Source organism: Amblyraja radiata, chromosome 36 (genome assembly GCF_010909765.2).
Source record: "Amblyraja radiata isolate CabotCenter1 chromosome 36, sAmbRad1.1.pri, whole genome shotgun sequence".
Lineage (NCBI taxonomy): Eukaryota > Metazoa > Chordata > Chondrichthyes > Rajiformes > Rajidae > Amblyraja > Amblyraja radiata.
In genome coordinates, this window is record NC_045991.1 from 4,209,334 (window position 1) to 4,230,052 (window position 20,719).

General features: G+C 47.5%; 1 protein-coding gene across 1 annotated transcript; it reads left to right on the top strand.

The window, feature by feature from the left end:
• Positions 1-333: 333 nt before the first annotated feature.
• LOC116966301 (protein FAM187B-like) lies at positions 334-2,250 on the top strand. Its single transcript, XM_033012410.1, has one exon. The coding sequence runs from the start codon at positions 355-357 to the stop codon at positions 1,612-1,614; it is 1,260 nt and encodes a 419-aa protein (XP_032868301.1). The 5' UTR covers positions 334-354; the 3' UTR covers positions 1,615-2,250.
• Positions 2,251-20,719: the final 18,469 nt, after the last annotated feature.

Below are 20,719 nucleotides of genomic sequence, written 5' to 3' on the forward strand. Positions count from 1 at the left end.
TGGAACCCCACCTGTTGAGGTCGTGGAGCCCCATCTATTGAGGTCGTGGAACCCCACCTGTTGAGGTCGTGGGAGCCCCATCTGTTGAGGTCGTGGAGCCCCATCTGTTGAGCTTGTGAGGGAGGGCCCATCTGTTGAGGTCGTGGAACCCCACCTGTTGAGGTCGTGGGAGCCCCATCTGTTGAGGTCGTGGAGCCCCATCTGTTGAGCTTGTGAGGGAGGGCCCATCTGTTGAGGTCATGAGGCCCATTTGTTGAGGTCACGGGGCCCATTTGTTGAGGTCATGGGGCCCCATTGATGAGGTGACGGGGCAACCCCTGCCCGCAGTTGGGTCGACGACATCACCGAAGCAAGATGTGCGGCCACTCGTCCCTGCTGTTGACACTGGGCCTGTTGACCCTACTCAGCGGTTTGCCCCGTTTCCTGAGGCAGCACAACAGGGGCAAGGCCGATTGCTCAGGCTCGGCCCCCTGCTCCTTGGCTTTCCTGTCTGACAACCCGCTCAGCCTGCGCTGCCCAGCGGCGTCTGAAGCAGTGGAAGGCACGGTTTACTGGCAGTATCTCGACCTCAGGCAACCTCATGCCGAGCCCCGCACCTTCGCCGGACCCCAAGGCCTGAGAGTGAACCGTGGCCCACTGGGTAAGCTGGGCAGCCGCTCCACCCTGCTGGGCGGCTCCTTGATATTATCCCAGGCTCAGACATCTGAATCAGGGCTGTACATCTGCAGGTCGGGCTCGTCCACCCTGGCCGCTTACCAGGTGGATGTGCAGGACTCGTCACTGCTTCACGTCTCCCACCGGGCCTTGGGCCAGTCCACGCTGGGGAACCGGAGCCTCAGGCTATCCCCGGGCTCCGTGCCGGGCTCAGGGTGCATCATCTGGCTCCACACCCGCTGGGGACCCTGGCAGGACTGCGACAGGTGCGGGGCGGTGGGAGAACGGAAAAGGGTGGGCTTCTGCTACGCCACGTTGGGGGGAGATGCTGAAGAGGAGGAAGAGGAGGAAGGTGATACCTTGCCCTGCGGCTTGATGGAATACCACTTGGGACAGGCCTTGCCCCGGCGCAGCGCTGAGCTGCAGTTTGAGACCTGCCGGCGGGCGTGCGGGCGGGAGGTGGAGAACACGGGCACCGTGGAGGTGGCTGGTGCCGGGAATTGGTGGCAGTGGAGTCGAGAGACGGCTTTCGACTGGCTGGAGCCCCGCTCGCTGTTGATGGAGTCGGTACATCTCCACGTTCACGAGGATGCCCGTTTGACCTGCCCCGGCGCCTCGGTGTACACGCCCGCCTCCTGGCAGCGCGGCTCCACCCCAATCACCCGGCTGGAGCTGTTGCGGGCCCAAAGCAGCAACGGGAACCATTGGCTAGACGACGAGACGGGCGGTGGGGTCTACCACATCAACAGGGTGCAGCCATCCGACCGGGGTGTCTACCGCTGCTGGGTGCGAGGGCGGGAGGTCGCCACCTTTCACCTTGAGCTGCACAAGCCGCTGCCCAATCTCCGGCGCATCACCCGGCTGCTGGTCTGCGGCCCCAAAATCTTGGTCACCTCCTGCGCCCTGGTGTTTGTCATCATGGCACTGGCCGAGATGCTGCGCAGCATTTGGTGCGAGTAACCGTAAATCCTCCTCTCGCCCCCACTGTCCTTAACCGCCTACCCCCGCAGAAAGCAGGAGTGGTTGTTTGTTGAGCAACTCTAACGTTGGGTGCATTGAGACCCTGCGCCTGTGCAGATGTATGACACCGGGAGAAGGAGGAGGCTGAATTGAGTTGCACTGAAGGGACTGCAAAGCATCACGAGGGACCAGGCTGCACTGGCACCACTTGCATTTGGCATAAACAGGACACGCGGTGCAGCTGGGCTTTATTGGAAGGCGCAGATATGGTGCTGGACTGCGTCGGCCCAACTGGGTAGCACTGGGACATGCCCAGCTACATTGCAAGGTGCCACATTGCCTTTACGCAGGTGGGCTACCTTGGAAATATATACATGTCGTGCATTGGAGAGATAGGATGAACGTCGTTGGTGCTGCATCAGAGTACCCGTTGCATTGGCGTTCGTCACATTTGGTACACCGCCATTATCACCAATGGACTGATTATCGCTACAGAGCTGCTCTCGGAACACTTGGCAATGAACTGCACTGGTGCGCTTTCTGCCACGAAGGCACAAAGACCTAAACCCGCTCAGCCGGAACTACTTTTTTAAAATATATAATAGTTTTATTAGAAGTGATGTACAATAATATAAGACATGAATAACATATAAGTTGTGTCTTACATTAATCGAGCATTTGTGTACATATAGCAAGTATTTTTCCCATTTGTCTTTAGCCGGAACTACTTGTTGGATCCAGGCTCCGGAATCCTTCTCGGGAGTCGGTCCCACACAACCTGAGCTGTCTTACCTCGACACCATTTGTACCCCTCTGAGATGCAGGAAGGGATGTCCTGTATGGACTCCTCCTCCGTGCTTGCCCACCGTCTGGACACGGTGACGGTACGTTTTACCAGCCGGTCATGCAAGGGACGCACAGTGGAACTCCCTCCCTGCAGGGATTCCTCCCATTTGCATTGGGGACCTGGGGTGGAGGATGCCACACCAAGGAGTCCCATGCAACCAATTCCTGAGCCGGATCACACACTCTCCAGCCACCACCTGGCACTTCTGTGGACTAGAAGAGTCTGTGGTTAAGGGAGATGATGTCCTGGTTGGATGGACTGAGTGAGGAGGGTCTGAGTTGTGAGCCACGGAGAGGAGGAGGACCTGAGTTGTGAGGAGGGACTGAGTAGTGAAGGACCAAGGGGAGGCAGATGTAAGTTGTAAAGGATTGAGGGCATTAGGACCAGAATTGTAAGGAACTGAGGGACAGAATGTCTGAGTTGGGGGGGGGGGGGGGGGGGGGGGGAGGGCGGTCTGAGGTGAGATGTTCTGAGGAGAAGTGAGGAGCATCTGAATTAGAGAGGGCGCGAAGGTGTCTCAGGGGAAGGAAAGAGGCTTTGAGCATGGCCGTCCGAAGGGGGGGTGCGTTGGATGCGACCGAACCCTCCTTTTCCCCCCAGAGTAAGAAAAAATCCCGAGGAAAAAAAAAATTTAAAAAAATCGGAGGGAAAAAAAAGTCGGAAAAAAAATCTGGCCCGCGGGATAAGGGAGTGCCCATTTCTCCGGACCCGGGGGGGGGGGACCAGGAGACCGTCCTCCCGTCGCCGGGCAATCGTCCCCCCCCTGCCAGAAAGAGGCATCAAGCCGATAGCCTAATCGTTAAAGAGTTAAAAGATAGCCTGATCGATAAAGATCTGAGAAGAGGAATCAGAGCTGCCAAGGAAAGGTACTCTGAGAAGTTGAGGAGCAAGTTCTCAGCTAGTGACTCTTCTTCAGTTTGGAAGGGCATGCAAGAAATCACCAGCTATAAGAGGAAAGCGGACAATCGTCAGCTGAATGAGTTTTACTGCAGGTTTGAAAATCAGAAACGTAATCCTGGTACCCCCTCCCCAACAAACGCAGCCAGACCCCAGTCTGCAAAGAATGGACCCTGCACCCTCTCCTTCCCATTCACCACTTCACACCTACTTAAGGCAAGACTCCAGTAATGAAGAGAGTGGACCCTTTCCCACCCCCACCAACACTTCACACCCAATTACTCATTTTTAACCAGTACCTGCAAAGTTGCACTGTCCTGCCTGCTTCAAAGTCTCCACTGTTCTCCCTGTACCCAAAAAGGTAAGGATTACTGGTCTTAAAGACTACAGGCTTGTCACACTGAAGTCATGAAGACAGTTGAAAGGCTTGTGCTGGCCAAGCTGAAAAATATCACAATCCCTCTGCTGGACCCCTCTGCATTTAGCATATTGGGCCTATAGATCTGTCTATAAATATCTGTCAATAGATGCAGTCAATCTGGGCCTACACTTCACCCTCCAGCACCTAGACTGCCAGGGGACCTATGCGAGGATTTTGTTTGTTGATTTTAGCTCTGCATTCAACACCATTGTGCCAGAGCTACTATGCTCCAAACTTTCTGAGTTGACTGTGCCTGAACCTCTCTGTCGGTGGATCGCCAGCTTTCTGACTGACAGGAAGCAGCATGTAAGATGGGAAAGCATATCTCGGACCCGCAAACGCTCAGCATAGGAGCACTGCAAGATTCATACTCTCCCCTCTCCTCTACTCTCGCCACACCAATGACTGCACCTCCACAGACACCTCTGTCAAGCTTCTCAAGTTTGCGGACGACACAACCCTAATTGGACTGATCCAGGATGGGGATCTCTGTACTCTTTTGTAATCCTGTCATACCACCCCCCTTTTTGGAAAGCTTCGTACGGGCCTGTTTTGCGGGGATGAGAGGAGAGCAAGTTTTGAATGATGTGGGCTGAAGGGAGAGGAGATGAGGATCTGGGTGAGAGGAGGGTCTGAGGGGTGCTAGGAGGGATGGGGAAAAGCTAGGGAAAGGGAGGAACATCTGTGGGGGAAGGGGGAATCTAAGACTTCCCTGGCACCTGGTCCTGGCCAAGCTGGCCATTCGTGGGTCACAGCACCAGGCTGATCCGCCTGATCTGAATGCCTGCCCCTTTCCATGGGTTACATCCATCCCAGGGTGTCCCTTGGAAAGCAACATGTTGTGTCCACGGACACCATGGGGGATTTCAGGGATCCCTGGACACCACAGGGGTGGGGGGGGGGTTAACTATATCTACGATTGTAATATAGTTTTTTTATATTTTGTGTTAGGAATATTTGGTGATTTTTGTAATTGGTGGGAAATATTATTATTGTAAATAATTGAATAAATTTCTGGTTGTTAAAAAGAAGACAGCATAATTGAACTTGCTGCAACTGTTTATTTGTTTACCTGTGACACAATTTTCAGAAAACTGGGCACCTGTACTTGATCCCTCTGCTCTATAACACTCTGCAGGGCCTTACCATTCACAGTGAAGGTCCTAACCTGGTTTGACTTCGCAAATTGCAATCCATCACACTTTTCTGCATTAAACTCCATTAGCCATTCCTCAGGCCACATGTCCAGCTAATCATGACAAGCCTGCTGTGATTTTTGTTAATCATCTTCACTCTACAGTATTCCATAATTCAGTGTGACCTGTAAACTTACTAATTACATCTAATGCATTTTCATCCATACATAGAAACATAGAAAATAGGTGCAGGAGGAGGCCATTCGGCCCTTCGAGCCAGCACCGCCATTCATTGTGATCGTGGCTGATCATCCCCTATCAATTACCCGTGCCTGCCTTCTCCCCATATCCCTTGACTCCACTAGCCCCTGGAGCTCTATCTAACTCTCTTAAATCCATCCAGTGACTTGGCCTCCACTGCCCTCTGTGGCAGGGAATTCCATAAATTCACAATTCTCTGGGTGAAAAAGTTTTTTCTCACCTCAGTCTTAAATGACCTCCCCTTTATTCTAAGACTGTGGCCCCTGGTTCTGGACTCACCCAACATTGGGAACATTTTTCCTGCATCTAGCTTGTCCAGTCCTTTTATAATTTTACTTCGGAGTCACGTGAGTGACTACGTGAGGAACCCGCTCAGTGCGCAGGCGCGGTATTACGCCAGCAGTGCAACAGCGGCTGCCACGGGAGTTAGGCTTTCCCGTTACAGGATGAACCGGACCGTCAGGTGAGTACCCTGAGGTCGGGTTTTCTTTTACAGGTGAGCCTTTTTCTGCTTGTGTTTTTTACAGGCAGAGAAAAAGGCTCTGGAACAAAACTGTCCCCCGTTTTCCCGTTGGGGAGGGGGGCAGCAACAGGCGGTAGGAGCGTTACCCGGTGTTCCGTAATTCCCCGACACCGTGCCGAGGCCAGCCCGCTAGTACCTGAAGCAGCGGGCTGGACGCATAGCCCCTCGAGAGGCATCCGGCAGGTGTTTCAGATGTCGGACGGGACGTCTCTCCACCCGCACGGGGGGAGAGAGAGCCGCCTGAGCCGCTGGAGCGGCTCATGGAGCAGGTGCCTGCGAGACGCGCTGCTTGAGGGGCGCTCTCGCTACTACAAGGCACAAAAGCTCCAGAAGAACCTGTCCCCCGCTCGACTCCAGCGGAGGAGCGTTCCATTGCACGGGGGGCAGCAACAGGCGGTAGGAACAATTACCGGTCGCACCGCTATCCCCATCACCGCGCCGAGCCCAGTCCCGCTAGTGCCTGAACTGCGGGCTGGATGTCTAGCCATCCGAACAGGCATCCGGCCGGTGGCGTCCGATTCGTCGGACGGGGACATGTCTCCACCTAAATGGAGGAGAGACAGCCGCCTGAGCTGCATCCAACAGCAATTGGAGCAGCTCCAGCGAGATGCGCAGAAAGAGCGCTCTCGCGGAGGGAGGTCAGGCACCCGCTCCACAGTGCTTCATGCACTGCCCTCTGCTCCCTCATTACTGGAGGCTAGCATTGGTGACCAGGGCTGGGCTGGTCTGGAACAGGGGCAGGCGGACGAATTCGGGAGTATGCCAGGGGTGCAGGAACATGAAGAGCTGTTGGGTGTGATGGACCGCTTGTAGCAACCCCACGGGCTGGAGCACCGCTGGAACCAAGAATGGCGGCCAGCATCAACCATTACTGGAAAAGGTGCTCGCTGAGGTGCTGAAACAACACAGCACCAGAAAACGGTGAGGCCCTCAAAGTAAAAAGTGTCAACAGCCAAATCTGGGGGCATGTGGGTCACACATCCAGACCCAAGAACTCAAGCTACAGCGGATCCTAAGGCTCCTGACGTCAGCCATCACAGCCTTTGCTCGTTCCGTGGAGACCACGGAGATGGATACCTGCCAGCAGGATGTGCTGGCATTAATGTGTACCACACAATTTGAGATCAACAATCTCCGGAGGGAAACATAAGACCTGCCCTCAATCCCAAATTTGCTGGCTTGTGTAAAGCCCCAGCTGCGGAGACGGACGCGCTGCTATTTGGGAAAGATTTCAATAAAAAACTGAAGGAGATGCAGGAAGCATCAAAAACCTTCGGCCTAATGAGGGCAGGCCCCGGGACGAGCAAACCAAGACCTCCGATACCCAAGCGGCAGCACCCCACGGCATCCACCAGTCGACGTCCGCAATATGGGACTGGTGAACGCTTGGGGTCCGCACATTATCCCCAAAGATCTTTCAGATCAGGGCCCGCAGCGGACCCTCTGGAAAATGCGCCTCCCCCCAACATCGCCAGCACGTCAGAACAAAATCTTCAGGAAAATGAAGAAACAGAATCGCCAATAACCATGGAGGTAGGTGGGTCTGGTCCCTACCAGCATATAGAGAATAAGGGTGCTTTATTAACAGGGGGGAGATTACACTTGTTTAAAGAAGCATGGGGTATGGTCACGAGTGACAAGTATATACTCAACAACATTACAGGATATAAAATACAATTCATGTCAGAAAAAACGCCGCCAGTTCAACAATGGCCCCAAAGGGTATTTCTCCCTCCGTCAAAGAGAAACGTGAGGGACAAGCTGAACTGGTGAGACTTATCACAAAGGGGGTCATCGAAAAGACCAAACATGAACCTTTGGAATTTGTATCGAATATATTCACTAAAACCAAAAAAGATGGTGTCTGTCGCATCATCATTGACTTAACATCACTAAACAAATTTGTTAAGTATATACATTTCAAAATGGAGACATATGTTACTGCCAAACAACTGAATTCCAAAGGACACTTCATGGCAAGCATTTATCTTAAAGATGCTTACTATCTAGTACCCATATACAAGGATCATCGCAGATACCTAAAATTTATCTGGATGGTACAAAGCATTGCCCTATGGGCGAACTTCAGCCCAAGATTATTCACCAAAATATTGAACCCAGCCATGGCAATACTAAGAAAACAAAAACATATTGTCATGGCATATCTGGAGGATATTCTCATAGTAGGGAAAACGATGGAATTGGCTGTGGCAGCAGTATCAGCTACAAAACAGCTCCTCGAAACTCTGGGGTTCGTCCTACATCCAGATAAATCTAAGTTGAAGCCATCCACTATCATGGACTACCTGGGCTTCACAATTAACTCAGTCCATATGACTGTTACCTTGCCAAAGGCAAAAATGGTTGAATTAGCACAATCATGCAACAAATTAATGGTCAACGAGCGACCAACTATTCGACAAGTAGCAAGAGTAATTGGGGAAATGGTAGCAGCATTTCCGGCTACACAATTCGGACCTTTGCACTATCAAAAATTTACAGAGAGCAAAGGTACGGGCAATAAAACGACATACAGGTCACTATGATCGTGTCATGAACTTACCCACTGAAGCAATATCAGAGCTACAGTGGTGGGCAGAAAACGTTTGGCATAGTTTCAGCCCTATCTTTATCACTAACCCTACTTTAGTTATTCAAACAGATGCCAGTGCTCAAGGCTGGGGAGCGACTAACTCCATATCCAGCACAAGTGGTAGATGGACTAAACTAGAGTCATCATTACTACTTACACTGGGCATTAACTATCTAGAGATGTTGGGCGCCTTTTATGGTTTAAAAGCATATTTATCTAATATGCAGCACTTGCATGTTCGGTTACAAATTGATAAATACTACGGTGATGGCTTATATTAACCATATGGGTGGCATAAAATCATTATCATGCGACAAATTGGTCAACATGATTTGGCAATGGTATGTCGAAAGACATATTTGGCTATCAGCTACTTACCTACCAGGTAAGCTAAACACCCATGCCATGAGAAAATTAAACGCCTGGGTTGCAAGTTTGAACAGACCTTACCTGGAACTGGGATTGTCCAAACAAACCATCACCACCATGTCGGCATCCCTTCGAACATCCACCAAGAGGCAGTACTTAACCAGCATCAAAAAAGGGAGAAGTACTGCCAGGAAACATGGACAACATACGCAACAGCTACAGCCACCAACATACTGGAGTTCCTGGCCATCTACACCACGATGTAGGGATCAGCTACAGTGCCATCAACACAGCGCAGAGTGCTCTTTCTGCTTATCTCAAACCAGCGGCAGGACAACAGGCGATGGGATCCCATCCACTGGTGGTAAAACTGATGAAGGGCATTTACAATATCAAGCCCTAAGCCCAGGTATACCCATATTTGGGATATCAGTGTGGTCCTGACATATCTCAGGGAATGGCCACCAGCCAGATCCCCCGGCCTCGAGCAAGCTACACTAAAGACGCTCATGTTGATGGCACTTGTATCCGCTCAGAGGGTCCAGTCACTACACCTATTGCGACTGGACAACATGATCACAGCTCCAGACCAGATCTGTCGTTATCCAGCGACTGGTCAAACAGAGCAGACCAGGAACACCTAATCCAGTCGTGGCTTACCCACCAGAACCACGGTTATGTGCCATGACCCACCTACTATCCTACATAGACACAACCAGAATATTCGAGGGAGATGAAAAGCCTTGTGGGTCAGTCACAAAAACCTTATGGTGGGGTACGAGCCAAACCATTGCGAGATGGCTCAAGCAGGTGCTAGAAACTGCTGGGATAAACACTAACATGTACAAATTTTATTCCACCAGGGCAGCATCCATGTCGACGGCTAAAGAATGGACATGCCTATAGACCACATCCTGGCTACAGCAGGATGGTGGGAAGGGAAAAGACCGTTCAGAAATTTTATAATAAGCCGTTGGCAAAACCTGGTTTATTTGCAGTAAAGATTTACGAACTGCAAATATTTAATTTAAGCCCAGGGGAGCAACTTAATTCTTTGTTGTTATTGTTTAAAAAATACCATTGTGTTTTTCTACAAATAGACTCATTGGTTCATTACGATAACACTTCCTCCCTCAAGAACTTCGGCAGTGAGTGAAATGAAACTGTTACACGGTTTGAAATCACAGAGCTTTGAAATCTTCACGTAGTCACTCACGTGACTCCGAAGTAAAATAGTAAGATTAAACGAGAACTTACCAGTTTGAAGTTTGATCTGTATTTTATGAGGAGTTACGATGAGGGATTACGTGCCCTCCGCTCCCACCCTCATTATATGGATCAAACTAATAAATTGATGTCTCCTTATCTTTACTATGTTTACTTCAAAATAACTGTGTCTATCTGTGATTCCACACCGCTGCTTGGAAGTATGCCGCGCCTGCGCACTGAGCGGGTTCTTCACGTAATCCCTCATCGTAACTCCTCATAAAATACAGATCAAACTTCAAACTGGTAAGTTCTCGTTTAATCTTACTATTTTATATGTTTCTATAAACCCCCTCACCATCATCCTTCTAAACTCCAGTGAATACAAGCCTAGTCTTTTTAATCTTTCCTCATATGACAGTCCCGCCATCCCAGGGATCAATCTCGTGAACCTACGCTGCACTGCCTCAATCATAATGATGTCCTTCCTCAAATTAGGAGACCAAAACTGTACACAATACTCCAAATGTGGTCTCACCAGAGCCCTATACAACTGCAGAAGAACCTCTTTACTCCAATACTGAAATCCTCTTGTTTTGAAGGCCAACATTCCATTAGCTTCCTTCACTGCCTGCTGTACCTGTAAGCCAACTTTCAGTGACCTGTGTACAAGGACACCCAGGTCTCGCTGCACCTCCCCCTTACCCAACCTAACCCCATTGAGATAATAATCTGCCCCCTTGTTTTTGCTGCCAAAGTGGATAACCTCACATTTATCTATATTATACTGCATCTGCCACGTATCTGCCCACTCACTCAACCTGTCCAGGTCACCCTGCAACCTCCTAACATCCTCTTCACAGTTCACACTGCCACCCAGCTTTGTGTCATCCGCAAACTTGCTAGTGTTGCTCCTAATTCCCTCTTCCAAATCATTAATATATATGGTAAACAGTTGCGGCCCCAACACCGAGCCTTGCGGCACTCCACTCGCCACTGCCTGCCATTCTGAAAAGGACCCGTTCACTCCTACTCTTTGCTTCCGGTCTGCCAACCAATTTTCTATCCATGTCAACACCCTACCCCAATACCATGTGCTCTAATTTTAGTCACCAGTCTCCCGTGCGGGACCTTATCAAAGGCTTTCTGAAAGTCTAGATACACTACATCCACTGGCACCCCTTCATCCATTTTACTTGTCACATCCTCAAAAAAATTCCAGAAGATTAGTCAAGCATGATTTCCCTTTCATAAATCCATGCTGACTTGGACTAATCCTTTTACTGCTATCCAAATGCTCCATTATTACCTCTTTAAAATAATTTACTCCACCATCTTTCCCACCACCGAAGTCAGGCTAACTGGTCTGTAATTCCCCGTTTTCTCTCTTGCTCCTTTCTTGAAAAGTGGGATAACATTAGCTATCCTCCATTCCACAGGAACTGATCCTGAATCTATTGAACATTGGAAAATGATCACCAATGCAATCACTATTTCCAGAGCCACCTCCCTGAGGACCCTGGGATGCAGACCATCAGGTCCAGGGGATTTATCATCCTTCAGTCCCATTAGCCTACCCAATACTATTTCTCACCTAATGAAAATGTATTTCAGTTCCTCTACCCCCTTAGATCCGGTTGATACAGTTGATACAAACCACAAACAACAATGGGCCCAGCACTGATCTCAGAGGCACACCACTAGTCATTGACGTTCAGTCTAGAAAATCAATCTTCTACCGCCTTCCTTCCTTGAAGCCACTTCCTTCCATGAAGTTAATTCTGCATCCAATTTGCTAGTCCTCCCTATAGGCTGTGGGCCGAGCATCAAAAATGTGTCTAGAAATCAGTTTTCGTGACCCAAGTCACAGAACTACATGAAATTTTCCACAGATTTAGATGAAATAGAATTGAGAGGGAAGTCATAACTCGTCATTGCCGAAAGTTGTACATTAATTAATTAAACTAATTAGAAAATGAGATCGGGAAAGTAAGCGCCACCTTTTGGTCAATGCCCATATTACACGATGGGCCGCCTATTTCCGTTTTGCAGTCCATTTAAACTATATATTATTATACCTATATGTATTAATGGCAGGGGAGACCATCCCCTGTGGAGGGTCAGGCAGAGGCTACAAAAAAAAACATCTCATAGTCATTTCCAAAGTCTACAGAGTGATTTAGGCCATTTGGAAGAATGGGCTGAAAGATGGCAGATGGAGTTTAATGCTAATAAATGTGAGGTGCTACATCTTGGCAGGACAAATCAAAATAGGACGTACATGGTAAATGGTAGGGAATTGAAGAATACAGTTGAACAGAGGGATCTGGGAATAACCGTGCATAGTTCCTTGAAGGTGGAATCTCATATAGATAGGGTGGTAAAGAAAGCTTTTGGTATGCTAGCCTTTATAAATCAGAGCATTGAATATAGAAGCTGGGATGTAATGTTAAAATTGTACAAGGCATTGGTGAGACCAAATCTGGAGTACGGTGTACAATTTTGGTCGCCCAATTATAGGAAGGATGTCAACAAAATAGAGAGAGTACAGAGGAGATTTACTAGAATGTTGCCTGGGTTTCAACAACTAAGTTACAGAGAAAGGTTGAATAAGTTAGGTCTTTATTCTCTGGAGCACAGAAGGTTAAGGGGGGACTTGATAGAGGTCTTTAAAATGATGAGAGGGATAGACAGAGTTGATGTGAACCAGCTTTTCCCTTTGAGAATAGGCAAGATTCAAACAAGAGGACATGACTTCAGAATTAAGGGACAGAAGTTTAGGGGTAACATGAGGGGGAACTTCTTTACTCAGAGAGTGGTAGCGGTGTGGAATGAGCTTCCAGTGGAAGTGGTGGAGGCAGGTTCGTTGGTATGATTTAAAAATAAATTGGATAGGCATATGGATGAGAAGGGAATGGAGGGTTATGGTATGAGTGCAGGCAGGTGGGACTAAGGGAAAAAAGTTGTTCGGACTTGTAGGGCCGAGATGGCCTGTTTCCGTGCTGTAATTGTTATATCGTTATATGGTTATTAAGTCTGCATGGACTTCAATTCTTAACATTTCAAACTCTTCTTAATGTTAATGAGAATAACACTGTTACTACCATAGATAAATTAGTTCAAGTTCAAGTTCTCATACACCAATTCATTACTACATAAACATCAGCCATTTCTTACCATTTCTCACTCCAATGGCAGCCTATAAATTGCAATGAATATTCCTCCGTTTTTCTCCGGTGGTCGGGGCCTGGAAACGGCCGCTACGGACGGCACTATGTACAGCCCGCCCCCCCCTCCCCCCGCCCGCGGAGATGATCTGCGGCTCCACGTTCGCGAATCGGCCGCTTTTTAATTGAGACCGCGGCCTCACTATGTTTAATACATAGGCCCCGCGATCGGAGCACTTTTCCCCGGTAAGTTATCGCAGGCAGCTCCAAGATTAGATGGTTAAGACTTATTACTCTACAACAAGCTGGCATTAGTGATAATGTTTAATTTACCTTGTTATTGATACATATAGTTTAGGCCCTCAACTTCATGAATGAATGAATAAGTGAATGAGTGAATGAATGAATAAGAGAATTAGTGAGAGTGAATGAATGAGTGAATGAGTGTGAATGAATGAGTGAATGAATGAATGAATAGTGAATGAATGAGTGAATGAGTGAGTGAATGAATGAATGAGTGAGTGAATGTACAGCCTCCAAATCTCATTTTTTCACATTATAAAGGGTGCAATTAAATTAATTAAAGTCCATACAGATTAATTTTCATAAATTCAGACTTTAGATCTTATCTTTCAGTTTGAGTTGATTCACAAAGTTTCACATTCTTCAGTCTTAATGCTTTTCTCACTAAATTCAATTACCCTGCTGCAAGTTTCCACGACATGTATTCCACAGAACAGTAAAGAACCTTCATTGGAATCTCCAGTAAAACAGGCATCAGTGAAGTCCTCTCAGCCATGTTGTGTGCTCCCTGCCTAGCTAGCCTGAAACAAAGTGACTGGCCAACTGGCATACAACTCAATGTTAAACGTGCTTTGATTGGACTAAAAATGCCCGAAATGTTGCCGTTTTTTCTCTAATTTAATAAAAATGTGCAAGTTTTGTTCTTGACGAGTTTCAGGGGTGATTTATATAATATTTTTACACAATATGTGAAAATTTCATGTAGTTCTGTGACTTGGGTCACGAAACACTGGAATAAAGCTCCTTGGCCCACAGCCTACTAGTTCTGTAGAAGTCCCAAAAGCTGTTGAAGGTGAACAATTAATTAGTATATTAAATCCAGCTCCATGTGGAGTTCAGAAGACGCCAGCTAGTACTTGCTATTTAACATACCTTCTATCATTATTATTATACCTCCAATACACACAGACTTACTGCTAACACATTAATTGTCGTTACCTTTGAACTCCATTACATGCAGAGTTCAGAGGACGCCAGCTAGTATGAATTGTCAACATAATCATTGTCCTTACCTGCGGCACATGCGGTACTCAGAAGCCACCAGCAAGTAACACATTCAGTGTCATTATCTTTGTATCTTGTTTCACGCAGAACCGAGAAGATGCAATCTAGTGTCAGGTATTAACATATTAAGTATGCTTACATACTGTCAGAAGAAGGGTCTCGACCCAAAATGTCGCCCATTCCTTCTCTCCCTAGATGCTGCCTCACCCGCTGACTTACTCCAGCATTTTGTGTCTACCTTCGATTTTATCAGCATCTGCAGTTCTTTCTTACACATGCTTACATTTGTACTACGTTGCAAAGGCAACCAAGAAGTCGCGACTTTTTTATAATATAAGAGAAAAGTATCGATCCTGTAATTAACACATCAATCTATCTCACCTTTGTACTTCCTGAGTTGTCATCTTTTTGATGTGTAAATGTCCTGCTGTACCGACTTAACAATATACAATAAGTGACGGAGTAGGTCATTCGGCCCTTCGAGCCAGCACCGCCATTCACTGTGATCATGGCGGATCATCCACAATCAGTACCCCGTTCCTGCCTTCCCCCATATCTCTTGACTCCGCTATCTAACTCTCTCTTGAAAGCATCCAGATAATTGGCCTCCACTGTCATCTGAGGCAGAGAATTCCACGATTCACAACTCTCTGGGTGAAAACGTTTTTCCTCATCTTTGTTCTAAATGGCCTACCCCTTATTCTCAAACTGTGGCCCCTGGTTCTTGACTCCCCCAACATCGGGAACATGTTTCCTGCAACCTTGATGTTGGAATCAAATACAAATACAAAATACAAATTGCCTTTATTGTCATTCAAACAAACAGAGGTTTGAACGAAATTTCGTTCCCTGCAGTCAATGGACAATAGACAATACGTGCAGGAGTTGGCCATTCGGCCCATCGAGCCAGCACCGCCATTCAATGTGATCATAGTTGATCATCCCCAATCAGTATCCCGTTCCTACCTTCTCCCCATATCCCCTGACTCCGCTATTTTTAAGAGCCCTATCTAGCTCTCTCTTGAAAGTATCCAGAGAACTTGCCTCCACTGCCCTCTGAGGCAGAGAATTCCACCGACTCACCACTCTCTGTGTGAAAAAGTATTTCTTCGCCTCCGTTCTAAATGGCTTACTCCTTATTCTTAAACTGTGGCCCCTGGTTCTGGACTCCTCCAACATCGGGAACATGTTTCCTGCCTCTAGCGTGTCCAAACCCTTAACAATCTTATATGTTTCAATGAGATCTCCTCTCATCCTTCTAAACACCAGAGTGTCCAAGCCCAGCTGTTCCATTCTCTCAACATATGACAGTCCCGCCATCCCGGGAATTAACCTTGTAAACCTACACTACACTCCCTCAATAGCAAGATTGTCCTTCCTCAAATTAAGGGAACAAACCTGCACACAATACTCCAGGCGTGGTCTCACTAGGGCTCTGTACAACTGCATTGCTCCTATATTCAATTCCTCTTGTTATAAAGGCCAACATGCCATTCGGTTGTACTTCCCCTTTTCCCAATTTGACACCATTTAGATAGTAATCTGCCTTCCTGTTTTTGCTACCAAAGTGGATAACCTCACATTTATCTGCATTAAACTTCATCTACCATGCATCTGCCCACTCCCCCAACCTGTCCAAGTCACGCTGCATTCTCATAGCATCCTCCTCGCAGTTCACACTGCCACCCAGCTTTGCGTCATCTGCACATTTGCTAATGTTACTTTGAATCCCTTCATCCAAATCATTGATGTATATTGTAAATAGCTGCAGTCCCAGCATTGAGCCTTGCGGTACTCCACTAGTCACTGCCTGCCATTTTGAAAGGGACCCGTTAATTTATACTCTTTGTTTCCTGTCTGCCAACCACTTCTCTATCCATGTCAGCACTCTACCCCCAATACCATGTGCCCTAATTTTGCCCACTAATCTCCTATGTGGGACCTTATCAAATGCTTTCTGGAAGTCCAGGTACACCACATCCACTGGCTCTCCCTTGTCCATTTTCCTAGTTACATCTTCAAAGAATTCCAGAAGATTAGTCAAGCATGATTTCCCCTTCGTAAATCCATGCTGACTCGGACCGATCCTGTTACTGCTATCCAAATGTTCGGCTATTTCATCTTTTATAATTGACTCCAGCATCTTCCCCACCATCAATGTCAGGCTAACTGGTCTATAATTCCCAGTTTTCTCTCTCCCGCCTTTCTTAAAAAGTGGGATAACATTAGCTACCATCCAATCGACAGGAACTGATCCTAAGTCTATAGAACATTGGAAAATTATCACGAATGCATCCATGATTTCTAGAGCCACTTCCTTAAGTACCCTGGAATGCAGACCATCAGGCCCTGGGGACTTATCAGCCTTCATTCCCATCAGTCTATCCAACACCATTTCCTGCCTAATGTGGATTTCCTTCAGTTCCTCCGTCACCCCAGATCCTCTGGCCACTACTATATCAGGAAAATTGTTTGTGTCCTCCTTATTGAAGACGGATCCAAAGTACCTGTTCAACTCATCTGCCATTTCCTTGTTCCCCATCATAAATTCACCTTTTTCGGTCGTCAAAGGTCCAACATTGATCTTCAATAATTTTTTCCTCTTCACATACCTAAAGAAGCTTTTACTATCCTGCTTTATATTCTTGGCTAGCTCACCTTCGTACCTCATCTTTTCTCCCCGTATTGTCTTTTTGGTTATCTTCTGTTGTTCTTTAAACTTTACCCAATCCTCTTGCTTCTCGCTCATCTTTGCTTCGTTGTACTTCTTTGCTTTCATTTTTACACTGTCCCTGACGTCCCTTGTCTGTCATGGTCACCCCTTTCTCCCCTTGGAATCTTTCTTCCTCCTGGGAATGAACTGATCCTGCGCCTTCTGTGTTATTCCCCGAAATACCTGCCATTTTTGTTCCACTGTCATCCCTGCTAGTGTATCTACAGCAATGAAGATACCCAGTTTGTAAGCCACAAATTTAAAAACATTTGTTGATAAACGCTTTTTCCATCATTCCCACTTCAGAATTAACGTTAAAATTTCAACTGAAATATCTTGTGACCAAATGTGTGATGTATATGACTGACTACTAGAAGTAAAACCTGGATAAATCCAAAGTATAGTTGTGAATGTTGCTCATTAAATAACTCCAGTACTGATACTCCATATTAAGAGCATTGATTTGCCGTTAAAATGAATTCTGTAATAACGTGTCAATGGTAGCAGTGACAATCGAACACTGCGGTTTTAATGTTTCACATGTTCACAATTTAATTAATGCATCTTTATGGATTAATGATAGAAAAATTCATTCCTATAGCTATCGGGGACTGTACCTTTAATTAATGCTTTAAAGATGTTTGCATGTAGTTAAAACAAGCTTTTGCAGTGATCCGGCAGAGTGGATCACAAATCGGCCTTGCAGTAGCTGAGAGAACAAAGATAAGAACTGTTCTCATCCTTATGAAATTCCATGATAATGCTATCATCCTGTATATGTGTTTCCAAACAATAAGGTCTTATTCCGTCTGAAGAAGGGTTTCGGCCCGAAACGTCGCCTATTTCCTTCGCTCCATAGATGCTGCTGCACCCGCTGAGTTTCCCCAGCAATTCTGTGTACCTTCGATATTCCAGCATCTGCAGTTCCCTTTTGAACAAATAAGGTCTTATTGTTGCTTTGGCAGGTGCTCTCCTCCCTATAAACTCCCTGCGTCCCTAACCTTCATTCATGTAATGGAAAATTACTAACCATGTGCTTATGGCTGTTGTATTAGTATAAAGATGTGTGAATTCTCTGTATTGCCAGTCAGAAATAGCGCCGACATTTGGTGTGGACGCTCTGTGCACATCGTTGCTCGGGTCTATCACCATGGTGAAGTAAAGCTATTGCAGAGATTTTCTGACTTTGATTTATTTGAGCATAAACATTCAGGTTATATCTTTAATACTGTTGTTGGTGTAGTTGGGAAAGATATTTCTAACAATTAAAACAAATAATAACATTGGGAATTAAAACATATTTGATTGCATTCCGTTATCAATCATAGCCAATGTTCGCTCTGATGAGACATTTCCAGCACTATAGGGTCGGGAGGGGGGGGGTGTGAGTCAGTGCAGGATGGATAGATGGCGGTGGGTGGGGGGGGGGTTGAGAAGGCAATCGGTGAGGAATGGATGGATTGAGGCAGGGGAATTAGTGCGTGTTGGAGGGGTCTCAGGATAACGGGGGTGAAGGGGGGCGTACAAGAGAGAGAGAGAGAGAGAGAGTGAGGAAGAGGCAGAGGAGGTGGGAATGAAGGTCAGCGCTCCTCGGACAGCACTGGCATCATCACTCAAATCGCTATGCGCACACTCACACACACGTGCGAGGCTTCGGAGGCTTAATCCAGCGCTAAATGCAGCTCAACTCTGCCTGTGTCTCGCCTGGTCATGGGGGGCTCTCGGGTGGGCACGGGGATGGTCCAGTGGCGATTCTGCAGCGATTGCAGCGCCGAAGACCGAGATCGATCTTGCCGAGAGTGTTTTGGCTCGTCTCCTTCCTCCAATCACCGCACTCTATCCTCAGCCCCCCCCACTCCCGCCTCTGACCGACACCTCCCTCCTACAAGGGTTTGCTTTGAAAGCGCCGTTGGCGGAGTGGCAGCAGCGGCCGCAAACAGCAAAGATCCTATAGCGTTATCAGGCCGGGCGTGGTGTGGGAGGAGGAGGAGATGGAGCCGCCGCTGCTGCTGTGCAGGACCCATCATTCGCTCCGACCCTCCGTCACGCCACACTTAGCATCTTTCTCACGGTATATTTTCGGTATAAACCAAGTTGCCAAGCCGGGCAAAATGACTCGCCGTTTAGTTTGCCCAGCGGCACTTTGAGTGGTCAGTGGCACCCGGGCAACCGCTAATTTCGAGCCCTGATTAGGGTATTTTTACACTTACAATTCCTTAGCTCTATCCATACTGACTCCACATCTCCTGTTTCTATGTCACCCTTTGCAAGGGACTGAATTTCATTCCTCACCAACAGAGCAACCCTACCCCCTCTGCCCACCTGTCTGTCTTTTCGATAGGAGGTATATCATTGAATATTCAGTTCCCAGCCCTGGCCCTCTTGCAGCCATGTCTCAGTAATTCCCATAACATCATAGTTGCCAGTTTCTAACTGAGCCTCAAGCACGTCCACTTTATTCCTTATACTTCGCGCATTCATAGAAAGATAGAAACATGGTGCAGGAGGAGGCCATTCGGCCCTTCGAGCCAGCACCCCAATTCATTGTGATCATGGCAGATCGTCCTCTATCAATAACCTGTGCCTGCCTTCTCCCCATATCCCTTGATTCCACTAGCCGCTAGAGCTCTTGACTCCACTAGCCTCTAGAGCATGAGAAAGTTTAAATGCCGGGGCTCCCGCAGCTGCGGATGATCTCAAAATTGCCAGCGCTTTCAGGTGCCCAAGCAGCTTGTCTGAAACGGCACCGATTACTGCCGTTTCCCTGATCCAGGTGAGTTGATAGAAGTTGTAGGTGAACCTTTTCTGTTCTGGTGCTCCGCAAAAGTCGCCGCAGAGAGGCGCCATCTTGATAGTTAGCTTTAGCTCCATTAGCTTTCTTCACTTCCTGCTGTACCTGCACGCCAACTTTCAGTGACCGGTGTACAAGGACACCTAGGTCTCGCTGCACCTCTCCCTTACCGAACCTAACCCCATTGAGATAATAATCTGCCCCCTTGTTTTTGCCGCCAAAGTGGATAACCTCACATTTATCTATACTGTACTATACTGCATCTGCCACGCATCTGCCCTCTAACGCAACCTGTCCAGGTCACCCTGCAACCTCCCAACATCTTTTTCACAGTTCACACTGCCACCCAGCTTTGTGTCATCCGCAAACTTGCTAGTGTTGCGCCTAATTCCCTCTACCAAATCATTAATATATATGGTAAACAGTTGCGGCCCCAACACCAAGCCTTGTGGCACTCCACTCGCCACTGCCTGCCATTCTAAAAAGGACCCGTTCACTCCTACTCTTTGCTTCCGGTCTGCCAACCAATTTTTTATCCATGTCAACACCCTCCCCCCAATACCATGTGCTCTAATTTTAGTCACCAGTCTCCCGTGCGGGACCTTATCAAAGGCTTTCTGTAAGTCTAGATACACTACATCCACTGCACCCTTTCATCCATTTTACTTGTCACATCCTCAAAAAATTCCAGAAGATTAGTCAAGCATGATTTCCCTTTCATAAATCCATGTTGACTTGGACTATTCCTTTTACTGCTATCCAAATGCCTCATTATTACCTGTTTAATAATTGACTCCAGTATCTTTCCCACCACCGAAGTCAGGCTAACTGATCTGTAATTCCCCGTTTTCTCTCTCGCTCCTTTCTTGAAAA

Excerpts from the sequence above, each read along its gene's own strand:
- LOC116966301 (XM_033012410.1), top strand. The coding sequence starts at position 355 with ATGTGCGGCCACTCGTCCCTGCTGTTGACACTGGGCCTGTTGACCCTA.